Source organism: Neofelis nebulosa, chromosome 11 (assembly GCF_028018385.1).
Source record: "Neofelis nebulosa isolate mNeoNeb1 chromosome 11, mNeoNeb1.pri, whole genome shotgun sequence".
Taxonomy (NCBI): Eukaryota; Metazoa; Chordata; class Mammalia; order Carnivora; family Felidae; genus Neofelis; species Neofelis nebulosa.
In genome coordinates, this window is record NC_080792.1 from 65,428,304 (window position 1) to 65,448,988 (window position 20,685).

Sequence of the window (20,685 nt, forward strand, 5' to 3'; positions counted from 1 at the left end):
CAATGCTCACCTGGGGGAACAAGCTGGCTGGCAGTCAGGTACTTCTTATCAGAGAACATGGCTGTCCAAAATTTAATCATAATGCTTATGTCTTCACGTAGCCTCTTTTCTCCTTGAGTGGGGAACTTTGGGGGGCAACTTCAAACAACCACAAGAGGACAAGAGTTGAGTGCCTGGAGTCTGGGACTAGAAGCCACATGTATTATAAAGCGTGTGAGAGGTGACACAAGTGGTCTCTTAATGACCAAAGGTGAGCCCAGAGCTGGTCATCAGCAACAATTATCTCATTAATTCGCAAGGAAAAGCGTGATGATTTTCTGAGCTTTCATAGTTGCCTCCACCACTATCCCCAGCACTGTCGACAGCCCTTGGCTGCATGGTGTGCTTGTGGTGGGTCCTGCAACTGCAGCTGTCTCCATACAACACAACCTACACACTCGCAGAGCCCCGGGCAGCGGGTGATTGCAATTCTTTGAGCAATAACTACTCCTAGGAACTGGAAAGTTAAATGAATGCACAGTTGAGCTGGGGGAAAACATGTGTGCATCTCGTAGAGAGGCTAGCTCTAACTAAGTGCACACATGGAAACATGGCACAGGGCTGAAGATGTTCAAATCCTGGACCACCAGAGCCACAGAACAAGGAGGGCAGTGCATAAATCAGGCAAAACCATTTCTGCCGTGACTTCCTGGGATCTGGGACAACTGGGGGCACTGGGTGCAGTGGGCTGTCACTGCACATGGTGCACAGCACAGCTGGGGGAAGTACCTGAAGTAGTCAAAGGCGGTTGAGTAGATCTTCTCGCGAAGCACGTTGCGAATGGTCGCGTTTGGGACCACATCGGCGTGCAGAAGGGCCAGCCCCAGAGTCAGCAGTCTACAAGAGAACACTGGGGGCTGAGTCAGAGTGTGGAGGGCCCAGGAATGTCCCAGGGTCCCTAGCTCCTGTGCAAACCACTTGGCCCTTGGGCATATCTCTGGATGACAGAGCTCTCAGGTGCCAGGACTGTGGCACCAGCCAAGTTACTGCCATTCAGGTTTATTGTACCAGAAATGTCTCAGGAAAGGTTTTTTAAAACCATCACTTTAATTGGGGGCAAATGAACAAATTGTGTGTTCATCTACCTTGGCCAGAAGCTCGTCTATCTCCAAACTACATGCAAACTACTTCCTGAGTGCAGTCACCAATAAGTGCTACAAAGGTTAGAACATTTAATTCAAGCTAAAAGAAAAATAAATTTACCAAGCACCTGGTTTCTGCCAGGTCAGGGCTACTCAATGGGCATCTACAGATGGTGTTGGTCTGTGATGAGTTAGTACAGAAACTGAGGGGATTACCCGCTCATTTCTATAGCAATTTCACATTGTTATGACAGTCCAGTGTGAATCCTTTCCTAGTAATTCATTCTCATGCATTTTATAAAGGTACAGGTCTATGATGGGCAGGAAATGAAGGGAACAGAGTACTAGCCCTTCCCTGCAGTAGTCTGAGAAGCATGGTCCCAGAGGGCTGCAGGAACATGGGTCTGGAGCTCAGGGGAGGGGTGGAAAGAACTGGTGTTGGCAGTGGGCAGCAGGAAGGGGTACAGGCAGGAAAAGTGGCATACTTTGAAAGGGGGCCCCTCACCCTTCCTCCAACTGACCACCCAGGCACCTGAAGGCTGTCCCCACACCAGACTGACCCTGCCTGCTGTGTCCATAGCACCTGGCCTGAGCCTGCCCACTAGGCCACGTACCCCATAAAGGGGGTATCCCCTGGTGGGGTTGATATTTTGCATGTCTTGGCAAAAATCGACTTGCTGTAGTCAGCATGATCAGAAGTTTTCCATGAACATTTCAGAGGAGTAAAGTGACTACCCTAAGTCACTGCCAGCCTCCCAGTCTGAGCTTGTCATACCTGGGTTCTGCTATATCACCTGTTTTTTAATCACCACTATGTTACCAAAATCCTTTTGCTGCTATCCACCCCCAAACAATTTAGAAAGGCTGCCCAACATTTGGTTGCCCAAGGTCCATGAGTGAACCACCTTCTTGAAAACTCCCCTGCTGAGGACAGCATGCTGGCTGACTTCCTCAGCCCTGGAAGGGCATGGAAGGCAAAGTCATTCCATTCAGGTCAGGTCCCCTTCCCAGGAGCCCTGCATGTACTAGGGGCTTGGTCAGTTTCTGGCAAAAAAAAAAAAAAAAAAGACCAAGCATGGGAACCTCCTGTGGACTACAGCACCAACAACTCTGGTAGAAAATTTCACCCACACCGTCCCTGTCACCATCATAGGAGGAGGAGAGGCTCTCACTTGAAGCGAGGCCCGATGGCTGCCACGTGACGGTTCATGCTCCCCTTGGCCCCACCGATGTTCAGGGACATGGAGCGCTGCAGCAGGCTGGAGAAGATCTCCACTTGGTCGGAGCTGCAGTACTTGGCGATCTCGAACCGCTGCACCAGGAACTGAGTGGGAAAGAGAACATGTCGCTGCTGGGGCCTGGCCTGCCCACCTACAGAGCCAGCATAGCCAACTGATGTGGGGCTCTGGGCCAACAGAATGGTGGGTATGGGTCTTCAGGCAAGTGCAATGAGTCCAGCAGAGGCCTGGGCAGAAGGCAGGAACAGCCATCCCTCCTCCCCAGGTAAGGCGTCTTAAACCTGGAGTCCCAAGCTTACTGGGCCACTGGCCCCAAGGGGAGCCCCTGACCTCCTGCTAGGGTGGGCGGAGCCTGAGGAAGCACTTACGTCAATCCAGATGTAGTGGGGGGTCACTTCGGGGGCACACGGTTTGGGTTGACTGGCTTCCGATGCTGCCAGGGGGTCTGCTTCCTTTATCTCTGCGGAAAACAGGCCGAACTTCTGCTCCACTGTCATCTGCCAGGCTCCTGCCATCTCCCGCATAAACTGCAAGCATACAATGACCATTAGTGCCTCTGCGAAGCATAGAAAAGTACTTACTGTTGTTTAATTTTAAAAGGACTATGTGCTTAATGAACAAAATAGAAAACCAAAGAAAGTATGAAATAAAAAATAAAGATCACCTATGATCCAACTTCCCAGACGTTTTCTACTAAAAAGCCCATTCTCGAAATATCAGTAGGCCAGGTGCTGTAGTCCTGCTTTGTGGTGTCAGCACACCTGGGATGTGCCTAATGCCACGTGGACTCTCAACAGGCTCCGCCTGGCTGAATCTTCCTAATAATCCTGAAACCATCTATGGTTCCAGAGGTGAGCAGGGCCTCCAAACTAGCAAAGGCAGGACTGGATTTTGCTTCTGGAGCCCAGTTCCTTTTCTTCATCCCACGCAAACCCTGCACATCAGCTTCATGCCACTAATCAGGCCCAGGGAATAACTGCGGGAGCCAAACTGAGTCTGCAACTGCCACCGGGTGGTTCTACAGGGGAGCAGCCTCCCCTTTTGGCCTGACAACACCAGGCAGCAACATGGAGGGCATCCAGACCCGCTGCAGAGAGGCGGCAACTGAGGCTTGGTGCCCAGGGTAAACGCCCTGGCTCCTGCCCAGTATCCATCCCTGCCTTTATTATGGTTTTATTTAGGGAGGCCAAGTAGCTGGTCACCAGTACCCCCACCCAGGCTTCTGCTGGTTAGGGTGGTCAATGGTTCTCATTAGCAATAATCTAGTGCTAGCTGACATCAACAGACATCGACTGAGTCAAGGTCAGGGCAGCTAGCATCCTCTACCCTCCTTCTTGCTTAGAGGCATAGAAGCCATCTGGAGGTCCTGAAGGTGAGGACAGTCCATATGCTAAGGGTGGCAGAGTTGCAAATGTGAGCCAAGCTATCAACGAGCTGCAGTGACACCAGGAGCATAGCCCCTGGTGGTCAAGGCATTGTGTCCAGTTTCTGTTTCCTGCAGCCAAATGTAAGTCTTATGTTAGAGGAAGAAACCGCAGGGCTAACAGGCCTGATGAGCCACAGTCAAGGCTGCACGCCCACTCATTTGTTGAACATGCACATCCTGGTTGCTGCCTCTGGGCCTGGTTGCTTCCCTTCCAGGCTCTGGGAATGGAGCAGTGAATAAGACAAACATCCACCCAGTTTACAGCAGGCTACAGACAGCAAGAGAAGATACAGATATTAGACACTGATCAAAGCTAAGGGGGAAAACAGAGCCATGAAAGGGCTTGGAAGAATGAATGAATCGATGGTTGTGTGTTCTAGAACAGGGTAGGCAGGGGACAGCTAAGACAAACCCTGAAGGAGATGCAGAAGTGAGGAATGCAGCTGCCTGAAAAGAACACTGAAGGAGAGGGAAGAGCTCTCCCAACCTAAAGCAGGAGCACGCCTGGAGGGCAGGGGCAGTAGGGACCCCAGTGTGCCTATAGCAGGTCAAGCAAGGGGAGCAGAGGGGCCTTGCAGATTACAGAAACAAGTGTGCCTTCTACTCTGAGTGGGCATGGGCAGCACTGGCAGGTCTGGGGCATAGGGGGGACCTGACACGACCCATATTTTACTGACTTGCTCTGAGCGCATGTGGAGAAGGCAGAGAGGGCCTGGGTAGAAGCAGGGAGGCCAGGGCCTGCCCTAAGTCCAGGGCAAACGAAGGATACTGGGACCAGGGGGCAGGAGTGGGATGCTGGGAAGTGGTCAGCTTCTGGATATACTTTCAAGGTAAAAAGGTAAATCTGACAGGATTTGCTGAGGGTCATTTGTGGTTAGTGCAAAAAGGGGAGTCAGGGATGGCAGTAAGGACTTTGAGCAGAGGGAAGGACTATGTTGTCATTCACAGAGATTTGGAGGCAGATGGGTGGAGGTGAGGGGTTAGTTCATTCGTTTTGAGTCATGAATTTGACCACCATACCAAGGGATCAGCATTCTTTCCAATCTTAGTGAGATAAGGGCCCCAGACTCTCACAAGGAAGGTCTTCATGCTGAGATGAGCCCAACAAGCTCATAGCTCTCTCTCTCCCGTGACTGCAGGAGACATCAGGATTCCATCAGTGACTGTCTCTAAAGTTGGAGTTATGAATGATTTTCGTTTTTTTCATTATGCTCATATCTTCCAACTTCTCTATAATGAACACACATTGCTTTCATAATAGAAAAAATTAAAAACCAGAAGCCAACAATACAAAAGACACTGAAACAAAAGTTAAGTCTGTCCAAGATGTTGCTGGGCCTGGACAACAGGTCCTTGCAGAGGTAGAGACAGGGAATGAGAGGAGATAGATGGACTTCAGTCCTAAGTGAACAGCAAGAATGATCTGGAGGATATAAAAACCATGCCTATCTGGACGGCTGAGGAATCGCAGATGAGAAAGCCACAAAGAACTGATTTACAGAGACTTCACCAGGAAGCAGCAAGCTCCAGCAGCTCGTGGGCCAGTGCTGGGTCTGGACACAAGTGAGTGGACAAGGCCTGCCAAAGGCCAAGATACCTGAAGCCAGCAGAGCTCCTGCTGATAGCAGAGGAAATAGATCAGAGTTTAAAAGATCCCAAATGAGGGGCGCCTGGGTGGCGCAGTCGGTTAAGCGTCCGACTTCAGCCAGGTCACGATCTCATGGTCCATGAGTTCGAGCCCCGCGTCAGGCTCTGGGCTGATGGCTCAGAGCCTGGAGCCTGTTTCCGATTCTGTGTCTCCCTCTCTCTCTGTCCCTCCCCCGTTCATGCTCTGTCTCTCTCTGTCCCAAAAATAAATAAACGTTGAAAAAAAAAAATTAAAAAAAAAATAAATAAATAAAAGATCCCAAATGAAACAGCAATTTGCTTGACATAAAATCCTTTCATGACCCCTCTTCTCTCATTTTGATGGGGGAAGGGGGAAAGGGAGGTGAAATTGGGTAAAAGCAAGAAGAATCCATCCTTTTGGCCAAGACTAACCCCTAGGGGTCAGTGACCTTCATTTTAGTCACCTGACATAAGAAAGACCTATATTCTGGGAAAATAAACAGCAGTGCCCCTCAGTCTCCACTGCTTTTCTTTCCTTAAAAAAAATTTTTTTTAACATTTATTTATTTTTGAGAAACAGAGTGAGACAAAGTGTGAGTGGGGGAGGGGCAGAAAGAGAAGGAGGGGCAGAATCTGAAGCAGGCTCCAGGTTCTGAGCAAATGGTCAGCACAGAGCCTGATGAGGGGCTTGAACCCACGAAATGTGAGATCATGACCTGAGCCGAAGTTGGACGCTCAACTGACTGAGCCACCCAGGTGCCCCTCCACTGCTTTTCTATATACAGAGTCCAGAACAAAACAAAATCATTTAAACACTAAAGAAAAAAAAATCAACAGAAACAAACCCACAGATGACCTTGATACTAGAACTAACAAACCAGATAAAAATTTTAAAATAAATATTACAAATATGACCAAATATTTATAGGTAAAGATGAAAAGACTAGGTGAAGACACAGAGAATCTCAGCAGAGAAATACAAACTATAAAAAAGAAACAAAAATTTTATGGGGCACTTGGGTGGCTTAGTTGATTGACTTTGGCTCAGGTCATGACCTCATGGCTTGTGAGTTTGAGCCTTGCATCAGGCTGCTTGCTGCTGTAAGTGTGGAGCCCGCTTCAGATCCTCTGTCCCCCTCTCTCTTTGCCCCTCCCCCTACTTATGCTCTCCCTCTTAAAGTAAGAGAAGAGCACTCCCAGCCAAAAGCAGGAGCTTCTTTTAGTAAAAAAACAAAAACAAAAACAAAAACAAAAAAACAACAAAAAAACCCCACACACATACAAAAATTCTAGACCTGAGAATTACAATATCTGAAATAAAATATATATAAGATGGCTTAACAACAGGAAAAATAAGGCATTAGAAAATAGCACTAAACTGGAAGACAGACCAATTAAAATGAACCAAAATGAAATGAGAGAGAGATAAAAGTGAAAAGCACTGAAGAGAACATTAATGATCAAGGGACAATATGAAGTCACCAACATATGTGTGTGGAATTGAAATCCCAAAATGAGACGAGAGAATGGAGAAATATTTAAAGAAATACTAAAATTTTCCAAGTTTGATGAAAAAATCTAAATCTCTAAATTTAAGAAGCTCAATAAATCGCAAAGGGATAAATACACAGAAAACCACATACCAAAGTCAAACTATTAAAAATTGAAGATAAAAGGAAACATCCTAAACGTAACCAAAAGGAAAAACAAAAAACAGGGAACAGAAAAAGAAAATACCCCTTTGACCACTTATCTCAATTCATCTTAAGAAACACAGAGAGGCACCTGGGTGGCTCAGTGGGTTAAGCGTCCAGCTTCAGCTCAGGTCATGATCTCAAGGATGATGGGGTTGAGTCCCGTGTCAGGCTCTGTGCTGACAGTTTAGGGCCTGCTTCGGATTCTATGTCTCCCTCTCTCTCTGTCCCTCCCCTGCTTGCGCTCTCTCTCTCTCTCTCTCTCTCTCTCTCAAAAATAAACAAACATTAAAAAAAAAACAACAGAAAAAAAGCTGCCAAATTCCCTGTTAGGAAAATTAACGAGATCTGCAAAAAATACAACAGTTCTTAGGTATTCATCCAATCACCTGAAAGGGTGTGTATCACCTTACCTGGGGGCTTCCTCCAGTAGCAACTTCAGAACTATGGACACCGGGAAGGCTGCCCCTACCAAAGGTAGCAGGCCAAGAGAAATGTCTTTGTGGACAAATACAAATGCTCCCAATTACATCCCATGTGTTCTACTCTCAGAGAAATGGCTCCCTCTACTGAGATTTTGAAAAACAACAACTTCTGGGCACCACTAGGATCCTTTCAACACACACACACATATATATGTATATAGTATATAGTGTGTGTGTGTATGTATGTATGCATACATACATGTATGTATGTATGTGTGTGTGTATATATATGTATATGTTTGGACGCTCATACATATATATATTGTATTGTATATATACATATAAACAATATATGTATATATACATATATACATATACATATATATATGTATATATACATATATACATATACACAATATATGTATATATACATATATACATATACATATATATATGTATATATACATATATACATATACATATATATATGTATATATACATATATACATATACATATATATGTATATATACATATATACATATACATATATATATGTATATATACATATATATGTATATATACATATATACATATACATATGTATATGTATATATACATATATACATATACATATGTATATGTATATATACATATATACATATACATATGTATATGTATATATACATATATACATATACATATGTATATGTATATATACATATATACATATACATATACATATATATATGTATATATACATATATACATATACATATACATATGTATATATACATATATACATATACATATACATATGTATATATACATATATACATATACATATGTATATGTATATATACATATATACATATACATATACATATGTATATATACATATATACATATACATATACATATGTATATATACATATATACATATACATATACATATATACAACTATATACATATGTATATGTATATACATATACATATGGTCACTGTGGTCTCCATGAAGCCTGGTGGTTAGGCATTAATATCACAATCTTACATACAAGGACACTGAGGCCTCAAAGGGTGAGGGGCTTGCCCAGGGTCTCCAAGCTTGTCAGCCAAGCAGCCAGGCCAAGCTCTCTCCATCTCTGATGAGCCCCACCCTCAGGAGCTGAACACAGCCAGTGTCCTACCGGCACTTCCACTCCATTCTTGCCAGCCAGTAGCCACTCCCAGCAGGCCAGGGCAGTCTCCATGCCATGCTCGTTGAACATCCGGAGGGGACCCCAACACAGATGATGGAGGAGCTGTGGGTCACAATCTGCAACCAAACAAATGCTGTTCAGAAGAAGCTTTGAACAAAGGCTGAATCCTATGCTTGCCTCCCCACATCAACAAGACAGAGCACCAGGTGGGCCAGAGATTGTTTACTTCCAACCCTGGGAAACATCACAGAGATCTCTATTGGGGGAGCTCCAGCTCACTAAAGAAGATGAAGGTAAATACTCATTTCTAAATGAGCCCAGAGTTCCCTAGTGCCTCTGTCTGTTACCTTTGCTGCTGATGAGCATTGCTGTCAGCTTGAACATGGCCTGTGTGTAGTGCTGGGGATTACTGAGATCTAATGCTGTATTCAGCTCCTGGACCATCATTTTGTTCAGGTCAGATATCTGGCCAGTGGCATCTGAGAACCGAATCATTCCATACACCTGCAAGAAGCACACTCGTCAAGAGAATCATACATAATCCAGGCATATGGGCAAGGTGTGACTAGAGTCTCACTCTCTCATACTGGAGCTTGTGGGTACAGACAGTGACAGACTTGTTTCAACAATGCTACCACTGCTCACACCTTTCTAGGGAACTTGTCTTTTAGCGCTGTGTGTAGGCATTCCCTTCATTCTAGATGGTCCCTGAGGGCAGAGACCTGGTCTTGTCAATTTCACATTTCAGTAGCAAACTCCAGGTCTGAACCATGATAGGGCTGCATGAACGTGGGCTGAATGAATACAATTAGTGACTCAACCAAGAGCATCCTTACTATTTTTAAAGTTGTACATCATCCCCCCCCCAAAAAAAAAAAAAAAGTATGCTGCTCTCTTATTTATAAGACTTGACTATATAGAAAGAATCTGACTCCTTCCAAAAACCAAACCTACCCCCAAAGACAGACTTTCCACCACCACCTAGGTTATCAAAACAGGTGGAACAGGCCCTCAGAGCAATTCCCAGCAATGGAGAATGTAGGGTCAGCGTCAGCCTACTGGAGAGAGGGGCCTACCTGCCCAGGGCCCAGGAAGAGGAAGAGCAACTGCTGGAATGAGGGAGTCGCAGAGTAGGGGGGGAAGACCCCACTCAAGACTAGGCACCAGTGGACTTGCAGGGACCTCTAAATAATGGCGTAGACTAGTGTCTGTGTTTTTATAGATTCAGAAACTGAGGCCCCAAGTGGTGAAGCAACTTGCTAGGCTGGGCTAAAGTGTGGCGTGGTAGACAAAAGCCCTCATAGTGATCAGATGTGGTTCCCGACCTCACTCTGCCTATGCGACTCTGGCAAGTTACTTCATTTTGAGAATTTCAGTTTCATTATCTGTGAAACTGGAATAATAGTCTGTATACCTTACTAACTGCCCCAGTTAGTACACAGCACTCAATGAATGTTTGCTGCCACTTAAAAAAGAAAAGCCAGAAAGGGGCACTTGGGTGGCTCAGTCCGTTAAGCAGTCGACTCTGGTTTTGGCTCAGGTCATGATCTCACAGTTTGTGGGTTCGAGCCCTACAATGCTGTGCTGACAGTGAAGAGCCTGCTTGGGATTTCCTCTCTTTCCTTCTTTCTCTGCCCCTCCCTGACCTGCTCTCTCTCAAAATAAATACATAAACTTAAAAAAAAAAAAAGAAAAGCCAGAAAAATAGAAAGCTTCAGCATGGCCAGAGTATATGTACATGAGGTCATCCCTTTGCAGAGGTGGTAGGTGGTAGTCATAAATGCTGCTGACTGGGCTGGTGAGTCCCAGGGCCCCATGGCTTCAAGTCCACATAAAATGAGTAAGTTCCAGAACCTGAGCTCGTCTTCCACTGGGAGGTGACTGGCAGTAGAGTGAGAGGAGACTTTGAAAGCCTGCGTCAGGATACGTACCTCGCCTGCATAGCGGTTGCGTAGATTCAGGGATGCCATGAAATTGGAATAATCTTTCTTCACACAGGCCGGGCGCTCTGTTAGCTGAGTTGCCTACAGAGAAATATCAAGAATTATTTCAGACCATTACCACATGTTTTCTTTGTGTTCACTATGGCTAAGCTTAAGTCCAATTAAGAAGTGAAGTTCAGATCCAGAGGTTATTAAAAATCTTCTATGCTGACAAGCTAATAAAATGAAATACTTTTAAATTTTTTTTTAACATTTATTCATTTTTGAAAGAGAGAGACAGAGCATGAGTGGGGGAAGGACAGAGAAGAGAGGAAGACACAGAATTTGAAGCAGGCTCCAGGCTGTGAGTTTTCAGCACAGAGCCTGACACAGGGCTTGAACCCACGAACCACGAGACCATAACCTGAGCCGAAGTTAGATGCTTATCCAACTTAGCCCACCCAGGCACCTCAAAAAGAAATACTTTAGAACACCTTCCAGTCTGATAAGAACCAAGGAAAAAGAATTTAAAAACATTTTTAGGATGAAAAATTTTCTCTGGAAAGCAGCTTGTGATAGAACTTCACTTTGCCACCCTGACTGCTTTCATCCCAGTGGTGAACAGGTCTTTTGCAAGAGAAATAATCATCAGATCATTATGAAAATCATCATAATCTGCAATGAAAATGCTGTGAAGTTAGTGCTCCCGGACTGTCTCCTCTGTGGGTGCGTGCTGGTGTGACTTGAAGATGGTGAATGGTGAAGTTGAGAGCATAGTGACAGTGAGCATAAGCCAGCAGGGGCTTGGAGATACCCAATAGCTGCCAACAGTCTAAGAGCAGAAGACAAAAGGGGCGCACTCTGAGTACAATGGCAGCCCACAGGATGGGGAAAATATTTTCAGACCCCCCTTCACTTCCTCTGCTTCAGCTGCACCTCCCACCACTCGGGGTCCTGATGACTGCTCTCTCTTACCCTGGCTGGTCACTGCTACCATGCTCCTCACTGCCCTTCCCAACATCACTGAAGACTAAGAACATGCACTGAAGATGACCTTTCACCCCTTTAGCGCCTTTTACTATAAACCAACAAAACCTATCCACTTCTTGACATTCAGGTCCCACCGGGGAAAATGAATCTCTCAATAGTTGAAGTTTGAGGGATTATTTTTTTGGAGGGAGCAGGCAGGTAGGGAGAAAGAGGGTCAAGAAAAGAAAATATGAAATTTGGGAAAACATAAGCAAGAACAAAAATACATGATTTTCTCATAAAATTATTAAGCTGGTCTATTTTGCAAAAGGTCATGTAACACTACTTTACATTTTTTGGAGACAGTGTGGCCTATGGCATCAAGCAGGCCTACACTGGAACCTGGCTCTGCCACCAACCAGCTATGACGCCCTAGGGAGGCCACTTGCTGTCCCTTAGCCTGAATATACTCCCCTGCAAAAATGCGGAAAACAATGGCCTTCTCACCAGGGATTCCGTGATATCTGTGCAGCCCCCAGACAGCAAATGGCCTGCACTGCAGCCTACCTCCCTCCCTGGTAGAACTACTCCAACTGTTTCGGCTCAGACGTCTGGTGCAGTGTGATGGGGAGGGCAGCCCTACAGGAGTTTTCTGATAGTCTCTATGCAGCAAGAGCCACTGGCCTGAGACCATGCTTCTCAAACACCCCCTAGAAGCTGCTCTTCCCTGAATGCCATGTAATGGGGAGATGTCACTCTGGTGGCCAGCAGGCTCCTGTGCTTTTCATGGAGCAGGGGCAGGTTGGCCAGGATCTCCATTACAACCAACAATCAGAACACACAATACATATATCCTTTCCTCCTCAGCAATAGAAAAGGGAAAACCACACCTAAATCTCTTTTTCTACAAAAAAAAGATTTAAACCTTTTAGGAAAAACTGACCTCTTACAAGCTAGCCTAGAAGAGGACAAGGAGTTGTCAAAGGCATTCTAAGGCGTTCCCACTTCTGGCCTCTACTTGTGTCCTCAGAGTGGTGGAGACCCAGCTCAGGGAGCTGATCTTACGCCGCTGGGCCTGGCCTGTGAGCACAGGGTGTGCTGGTGACACTGGTATCTTCAGAGAACATGGAGTGACCTCTGTGAGAGCTCTGAGGATGACACGGGCTGTGAGAAGACACTGGCTACCTGTGGCACTGCCCCAGGCTCCACAAGGAGGCTGAGAGCCCCCAGCCCGCCTAATGGGCTCCTCCCTTCCTGCTTAGACTTGTGGCCATGGTGAGAAGTGGCAGCGCCATCCTCCCTCCTCTGCACCCCCACCCTATCATGTCAAAGACATGATAAAAGACAGGCAGCAGCCTCTCCACCTCTCCACCCCGAGAGAGAGAGTTAAGAGGCACAGAGTTAAGAAGCACATAGCCACACTTGCTTGAGACAGATATCATGGTAGGCCCTAGGGCTGGGAGACACCAACATGCAACACCGCCAGTCAGATCACCTGCTGTCAATCTGCTACTTTGATCCGAAACTCTGATTTAACTAAGAAAGCACTACTTCACGGACGTGCTGCCCTCTAAAGTGATCTTCAGTGGAACAAGACCAAGTTGAAGATGTGTGTGCACGTATGCTTTGGCACCTGCTGAAACAGGAAAATCCAGCAAATGTTTCCAATCAACATGACTATAAGATAATGCTGACCTTGTCTCAAAGAGATCAGTTTCCTTCCTTGTGGATACACAGAAATCCCAATCTGATATCATTAATGAATCAAGAAACAGTAAGGATGGGGAGCCTGGGTGGCTCAATTGGTTAAGTGTCCGACTTCGGCTCAGGTCATGATCTCATGGTTTGTGGGTTTGAGTCCTGCGTCGGGCTCTGTGCTGACAGCTCAGAGCCTGGTGCCTGCTTCAAATTCTGTGTCTCTGCCCCTCCCCCACTCATGCTCGGTCTGTCTCTCAAAAATAAATAATATTGAAAAAAAAAAGAAAAGAAAGAAAGAAACACAGTAAGGAAATGCCTGTTCTACTAACCTACTCTCTCTGATCCTGAGTATCTTACATGGGATTCCAATCTGCCTACTGCTAGCATGGCCGCATATATCAGAAAAAGCTACATATCAGCTTTGGTCTTGCCCCTCATATTGTGGCTCCCATTGCTGAAGGAGACTCCTGTTCCTCAGGAGGCACACACATACCCCGAGAGTGGTGTTCTGCTTGTTGTAGCCGGCAAAGTGAAGGATGCTTTCGGTGGCCATGGCCAGCCCCGTGTGCTGGGACAGTCCTGACACCCAGTTCTGATGTTTGTTCAGATATTCCTGAAGTCAGAAAAAAAAAAAAAGGCTGTTTTACTTTAAAGGTAAGAATAATACTTTATAAAATAAAGTGTGAGGTAGTAGAGCAAACATTGGTTCCAATGTTGGGTCCATCCCTTGCTGTGGGACCTTCAATAAATTAAAGCCCCCCCTTCCCCAACTGACTCTTGCTCATGTGTGAACGAGGACGATTTCCCCAGAGTGGCAGGCACACAGTAAATGTGACAGGACTGTTTATTCTTTGGACACATCCTTGCTGAGAATCTGCTACCTGCCAAGTCCTGTGCTAGATACCTGGAAAACAGTTGTAGAGTTCTAGTCCCACTGTCAACACGCAGGCAGTTGTACTGCTTGCCTGAGCAGCCCTGCTGTGAAGGAGCGACCCAACAAACAGCTGGAAGGCAGAGTAAGGGCCAGAATCTGCCTGGCCAACTAGTGGAAGGGGACACCTGGCAGAGCGTGGAGATGTGAGAAGGGCTTCTGCTCTGGGGACCATCAGGGGTCAGGGGTTAGCACTGCAGGAGCAACAAGTACAAGGGCTAGATGGCAGGCAGCCAGCCTGGGCCAGAGATGGGCCAGGCCTGAAAGGCCTTGTGTGCCAGGTGAAGGAGTTTAGAGTGAGGCACAGGACTCCCCTCAGGAAAGTGCATGTGAGCACTGAGTTACAAAACTGTGCCAGTGGTTTTGGAGGGTTTATGGAGCCCCAGAAACCCAACCATGGACCCCGTGGCGATGGGGAGTGGCTAATGAGCAAAGGTAGCAGATTTGCTATTGACACAGGCCCAGCATGGTGGATGACTCAGGACAGGCTACAGTGACGTGTCCAGGTGGGTCGGGGACACTAAGGGTAGGCAGTGAGGGCCTGACAGGAGGTGGGGTAGGGTTCAGACAGACTAGATGTCCAGGGGAAGGGAAACAGAGCCTGGGGCAACACCAAAGGGAGGCCTGGTAGAAGTACCAAGACCAATTCAAGCCTCAAGCTTGTTCATTTTCCACTCCTTTCTTGGGCCATGGTTGAAGAAATAAACAGCTCTCCCAATTAAGGCCTCTTTTTTTTTTTTTTTTTTTTTTTTTTTGCTTAATGAACCCTTTTAGGAATGAAAGGGGCTTCCCCTGTTTAGAGCTCAGCCTTGGGAGCTGACGCCCCTTTCTTCCATGTGAACCAAAAGAAAAGTCAGTTCCCAAAAAGGAACAGTTTGAAAAAGTACCACAGTCTGAAGAATACTAGTGTATCCACTAGACAGTGACAGCTGTCAAGCTATAGGCATGGCCTAGTTACCAGGCCCATCGCTGTCCAGCTTAGCTGCTGAGTGCCTGACAGAAGGCTCCATTTTTTTCATTTCCCCAATTGCTCTAACCTCACCACTCCTACATCTTTGTGGAAGGAAGAACTTTAAGGCAACACAAGGCACTACCCATGGGTTCTTGCAAAATGTGTTTCCAAACAGCCTCCAAGCTGCTCGGTCTTTCCTGGATTCTGAACACAGAAACACTTTGGAACTAGCTTTATCTTAACAAATGTTGCTGAGGTCAACTTCACATGCTGCTCTAGATGCACGTTCTCTTTATTAAGCCAGATTTCTTCTAGTGGGATTTTTCTTCTTTAATCCCTTTTCAGGTGACTTTTTCCTCTCATGAATTGTGGTATTTTTGGTCCATCTCTGCTTGACCAGAATAATGGCTCACTTTGTAGTCATTTGTGTTCACACGTCAGCACTTTGGTCTGCAAAGGCTCATGTGCAACTCCACATACAGCCTGGATAGGGCTCTAATGGGACAGCAGCCTCACTCCAGCTCCGGCATTCGGCAGAGGTGCTGCTACTAGACTGGCAGGCCTCCTCACTCGCGCCCAGCCTGCCACACACCTGGCACCTACCTGGTGTGAGTGGTCAGTTCCCTGGGTCTGCCTGCCCACAGATCCCATCACACCTGCCCCGCTCACCCACAACCAGTACCCTTACCCCACAAGGTGTTCCTAACAAATAGCAGCCTCTGAGGTCTCTGTTATTCCCAGACACTAGGCTAATGTTTTTGGTCTCTGTTTATGCACATTAGCGCTGTTTCTATTTTGAGTTCATAGTCTATGAAAGTTCTCTGGATCACTGGAAGGAGCTTAACAAAATTGCTTTTTGGTGATTTCAAGAAAGTACCTGTAAGTGGGACTTGGTGACCGTAGGTGCCCACTTCATTGCCTCCTGTAGGATCATTCCACAGCGCGCCGCGAAGTCCTTCACGATGCTCTGGAAGAGGGTGTGATCAAGCCGAGGTCAGTGTATCTGGGCTGTCAGAGGATGTCAGCTACAAACTGTATTTAGTTACTTTTGAGGGCTGAAGTCATACCCCTAAAATGCATGTGTTGAAGCCCTAGCCCCCACTACCTCAGAATGTGACTGTATTTGAAGATGGTGCCTTTAAAGAGGTAATTAAGGTAAAATGGTATCATATGAGTGAACCCTAATCCAATCTGACTGTGTCCTCGTAAGAGAAGATTAGGACACAGGCACAGAGGGAAGACATGTGAGGACACAAGAACACGACAACCATCTAAAAGCCAAGGAGAGAGGTGTCTGAAGAAACAGCCCCGCCAACACCCTGACCTCAGATCTCCAGCCCCCAGCACTGTGAGAAAATAAATTTCTGTTGTTTAAGCCACTCAGTCTGTGGTACGTAATCATGGCAGCCCTAGCGAATGATTAGAGTGACTATGTTCTAACACTGAGCCTTGGGGTATAGGGCACAGACATCCTGCTCTGTGGTCCTGGTGTAAGGCTGGGCGGCAGGGCCTACACTAACAGTGCCTCACACGGCCACTGGGCAACATATGTCCTGAGTCATTAACTGAAGGAGAACGCAGGCCATGGCAGGTAAGAACCAGTGCAGGGGCCTCGTCACCGTGTGGGGAACTCCCTGCCCACAGCTGGAGGCCCAGAGGTTGGGACATGACCTAGCCCTAGGTCTGAGCTGTGGTCTGAGCTGAGCTTCAGTCAGCCACCATGAGGGCTCTGAGTCAGACCTCGCACAGCACAGCCTCCTTATCCGGAGCTACTTACTCCATCTATTTCCCACAGCACCACAAAAGGCGAAGTCGTTCCTCACTACCACAATGACAGGTAGTCTGCACACCTCACAGCAGTGAAGTTCATCTGACAGTCATACTTGCTCAGGCAGCTTTGAGAAGCTATAAACTGGCAGCAGAAAACCTCTTTGGCAGCTGAACTAAGAAAGGGCTTAGAGTCAACACGGCTGTGGGGCAGGAGGAAGCTTAGTACACAGTCCCAGCTGGGAGTGAGTCAGCACCCCACTCATATTGTGAGACTTTCTCTCCTGCGGGCTGGGAGAGAACGCTCACACCTTAAACTTCTGGGGACTGAATGACACAGTGTGTGCAATGTGCCAGCCCTGACACTAGAGAAGGCAATGAAAATGGCTGTTAATTAGGAGACGGCTGCCACCTACCTCTCGGGCTTCACAGGTGTCTGGAACAGTGATCCGATAGGGGGTGTCAGGAATGTCGTAGTAAGGCTGGTCCTTGTGAATGTCCTGAAAACAACCAAGCTCCCTTTTCCAAACCACCTTCCCTGGGTGCCTCTGCTCATGCTGGGCAGCGGTGTTTGCCTCCATTCCCCACACCTGTCCGGTCTGTGACAGGCTTCCAAACTTACTGCAGCTCATTGGTAAAGGCCAGGACGGGATCTGGCTTCCCCACCCCCAATTTGGCCACTTGCAGCATAAATCAGGCTCTGGTATATGGCAGGGACACTCACAGCGCTCAATGACAGTGACAGGGTCTGGAGGATGTCCAGCATGGTCTTCAGCACTGTCCCGCTCCAGAGCAAGTGGGGAAACCTGCACAGACAGCCATATCTCAGGGTCCAGGAGACAAATCTTCAAGGAATCTGAGTTCCTTAAAGTGCTGCCTCGAGGGGTGGGGCAGGGTGGGGTAAAAGCCCCACCTCCTGCTGCCCAGCTGACGGTTGGAGGAGGTCAGGAGGTCTCCCAGGCAGGGCACTCTGTCAGAAACACCCCCTAGGCACTTGCCAGTCCCACTCTTCAGAGCCTAGATGTGGCCTCACGTGACCTGCTCTCAACCTAACACTGATACTGGCTGGGACATGCTCCCTCACTCCCCAAAGTGATCCTCCTTGTTTTTGACCAGGGGTCCCCAATATTTTCACATGATGGCAAAATAGAAAATGGCCATATTTGCATGACACTCTAGCTCAAAGAGAAGAAGCTGCTCCTGGATGTGGTGGCCAGGGTGAGGGGAGCAGACTCCGTATAGCTGTGACTCATCATGGCCCTCTGCTTAGGAGGTCCAGCTCAGACACATGTCATACACGTGCTAGACTTGCTTTCTGGCCCTGCCTAGACCAGGCGCACAGCACCTGCAGCAGGCTCCAGAACTCCTGGACGCTTGCATGGAGCTGACGGCAGGCCCAGCGTGGCTGTTTGCTGCCTCTGGCCTTTACATTGCAGACAGGCTGGTCCAGCCCACCTTTGAGGGTTCTCGTCCATGTGGGGGCATGTCCCTTGAAAGTCTGCTTTGGCTCCCAGCACAGAGAGCCTGGAGTGGAAAAAGGTCTGTGTGGGCTCTCCTTCCTCTCTGAGGAGCCTGGAAGACACTGATTCTACCAGGGACCTCTGGCTGGGCTCTGGGGTAGGAGATATCGCTTAGGATGGCTGTGAGCTTCCCAGAGTGAGCCCAGAGAGGCCCTGTGGCAGGGGAGGGTGGGATGCAGAGACACAGAGACATAACACCCCTTGTCAGGAGCTGCACTGTAAGTAACATCAATAGCTCAGAGTAAGTAGAGGTTTCAGGACCAAACTTCAGACCCTGCAGCAAATTCCATGACATTCTGAGGGAGGCCGCATTGCCATTTGAGAGTTTAAATTCTGACTCCAATTTTGCTGCATTGATAATGTAAGGACGGTTCTTCCCTGATTCTAAACCTAGAGGCGCGCACACACATGCGGACTCTCTCACACACACACACACACACACACACACACACACACACACACACACACACACACACAGCATTAGAAGGAAAATGAACTTACTTATCCACTAGACCAGACAGATACTTGTCTGCCACCCTCCGTATCCTCTTGTGAATGTGGTTGAAGTTCACCAGGAGAAACTGCGCATGCCGCTCCAGCTCTTCCTCATTTTCCTTGGTCTTAGCCTGGAGATTCAGAAGAGACAGGTACAATAGGTGCCCTCCACATGCTTCCAGCAGACACACGCTCGCGCTCTGACAAGGCTTACTTTATCTGCCATCATGTTTAGGAAGGCATCAAATACTTTGTCTGCGACGGCAATCACACACTGCATCATCCCTGAAATGAGGAGGGAGTTTCCATGGGTCAGAAGCATCAAGAGAAAGAGACCAATCCCGGCTACTTTCAAACATAGTGTTTAGAAATGATTTTGGATTACAGACAAATGGCAGAGAGAGCACACAGTTCCCACATAACCTGGACCCAGTTTCTCCTGATATTAGCAGCTCAACTTGTAAAAACTAAGAAGTCGACACTGATATACCATTAGCTCAACTTCAGGCTTTATTTGGATTTCCTGTTTTCCCACTAATGTCCCTTTTCTGTCCCAGGATCTAATGAAGATGCCATGTGGCATTACCCATCAGGTCTCCTTTGTCTCGCACAACCTGTGCTGATTCCTTGGTCTGTTCTTGCCTTTCATGAACGTGACACTTCTGAAGAGCACAGGCATTTTGTAGGATGTCCCTCAATTTAGGTGTGTCTGATGTTTGCCTGTGATTAGACTAAGGTTACAGGCTTTTAGGAAAATCCCACAGAGGTGAAGTGGTTTTGTTGCATAGTAGCAGGAGTGTGTGAAATCAGTATCTCCTACCACTGGGGAGGATGACCTTGATTGCTTGGGTACAGTGGTGTCTGCCAAGTTTCCCCCTGTCCAGTTACTACTTTTCTCTTTCCATGCTCTACTCTTCAGAAGGGAGTCACTGAGTCCAGCCCACACTCAGGGAGGGGAATTAAGCAGCAGCTCCTGAAAAGAATGTAGGCATAAGAAAAACCGCCATGGTAACTGGAAAATACCCTGGGTAAGATACTTAAATGTGTTGATTTTTTTTTTTTGTATTAAGTAGGCTCCACACCCAGTGTGGAGTTCAATGCAGGGCTTGAACTCACAACCCTGAGATCAAGACATGAGCTGAGATCAAGAGTCAGATGCTTAACCGACTGAGCCATCCAGGTGCCCCTGGGGAAGATACCTTGAGGTCATGTAGACATCTCATTTCTCTTCAAGATTTTGCCCACATTTTAGTATCTGTCAGTGGGATGTGCTTGCAGAAGGCACTCTGGCTCTCACTAGGATTTTGTTTTCTTCATTTTTTCTACTTTTAGTAATTGGGATTCTGTAAGGAAGTTCTGTCCCTCTTTCCCCATGTTTGATGTAGTCAATCATCTAATCAGTATAGACTCATAGATATTTATTTCAGTCACTGGGTCATAATCCAATACTGTCATTATTTGCTGCCCAAATTGTTCCAGCTTTGGCCATTGAGAACTCTTTCGGGGAGACTCAAGTCCTTGTGACATGCCCACATCCCTTTTCTTTTCTTCTTCCTTTCCCTTTTTTTCCTTTCACAGGACCTTCCTTTCTGGCACTACAAGGTGTCCCAGGCTCATCTTGTATTTTCCCTGCCCCAGTTCTCTGTAGAATCAACCTTTTTTTCCTTGGACACTTGGTTCCTTTTAATGCAGAATGGTATTTAGAAAGCAAGATCTGAGCA

The 20,685-nt window shown here is 47.0% G+C and overlaps 1 protein-coding gene across 1 annotated transcript in view; it reads right to left on the reverse strand.

Annotated features, from left to right (window-relative positions):
- PI4KA (phosphatidylinositol 4-kinase alpha) overlaps window positions 1–20,685 on the reverse strand; it is a 115,515-nt gene that overhangs the window by 17,749 nt on the left and 77,081 nt on the right. Inside the window, exons 24-36 of the mRNA XM_058692882.1 lie at window positions 19,179–19,249; window positions 18,971–19,095; window positions 17,674–17,755; window positions 17,366–17,449; window positions 16,060–16,149; window positions 13,793–13,912; window positions 10,642–10,734; window positions 9,058–9,214; window positions 8,699–8,826; window positions 2,728–2,886; window positions 2,294–2,445; window positions 769–876; window positions 11–138 (exon numbers count right to left, since the gene is read on the reverse strand). Coding sequence (XP_058548865.1) covers window positions 11–138; window positions 769–876; window positions 2,294–2,445; window positions 2,728–2,886; window positions 8,699–8,826; window positions 9,058–9,214; window positions 10,642–10,734; window positions 13,793–13,912; window positions 16,060–16,149; window positions 17,366–17,449; window positions 17,674–17,755; window positions 18,971–19,095; window positions 19,179–19,249 — 1,497 coding nt within the window. The remainder of the gene's footprint in view (window positions 1–10; window positions 139–768; window positions 877–2,293; window positions 2,446–2,727; window positions 2,887–8,698; window positions 8,827–9,057; window positions 9,215–10,641; window positions 10,735–13,792; window positions 13,913–16,059; window positions 16,150–17,365; window positions 17,450–17,673; window positions 17,756–18,970; window positions 19,096–19,178; window positions 19,250–20,685) is intronic.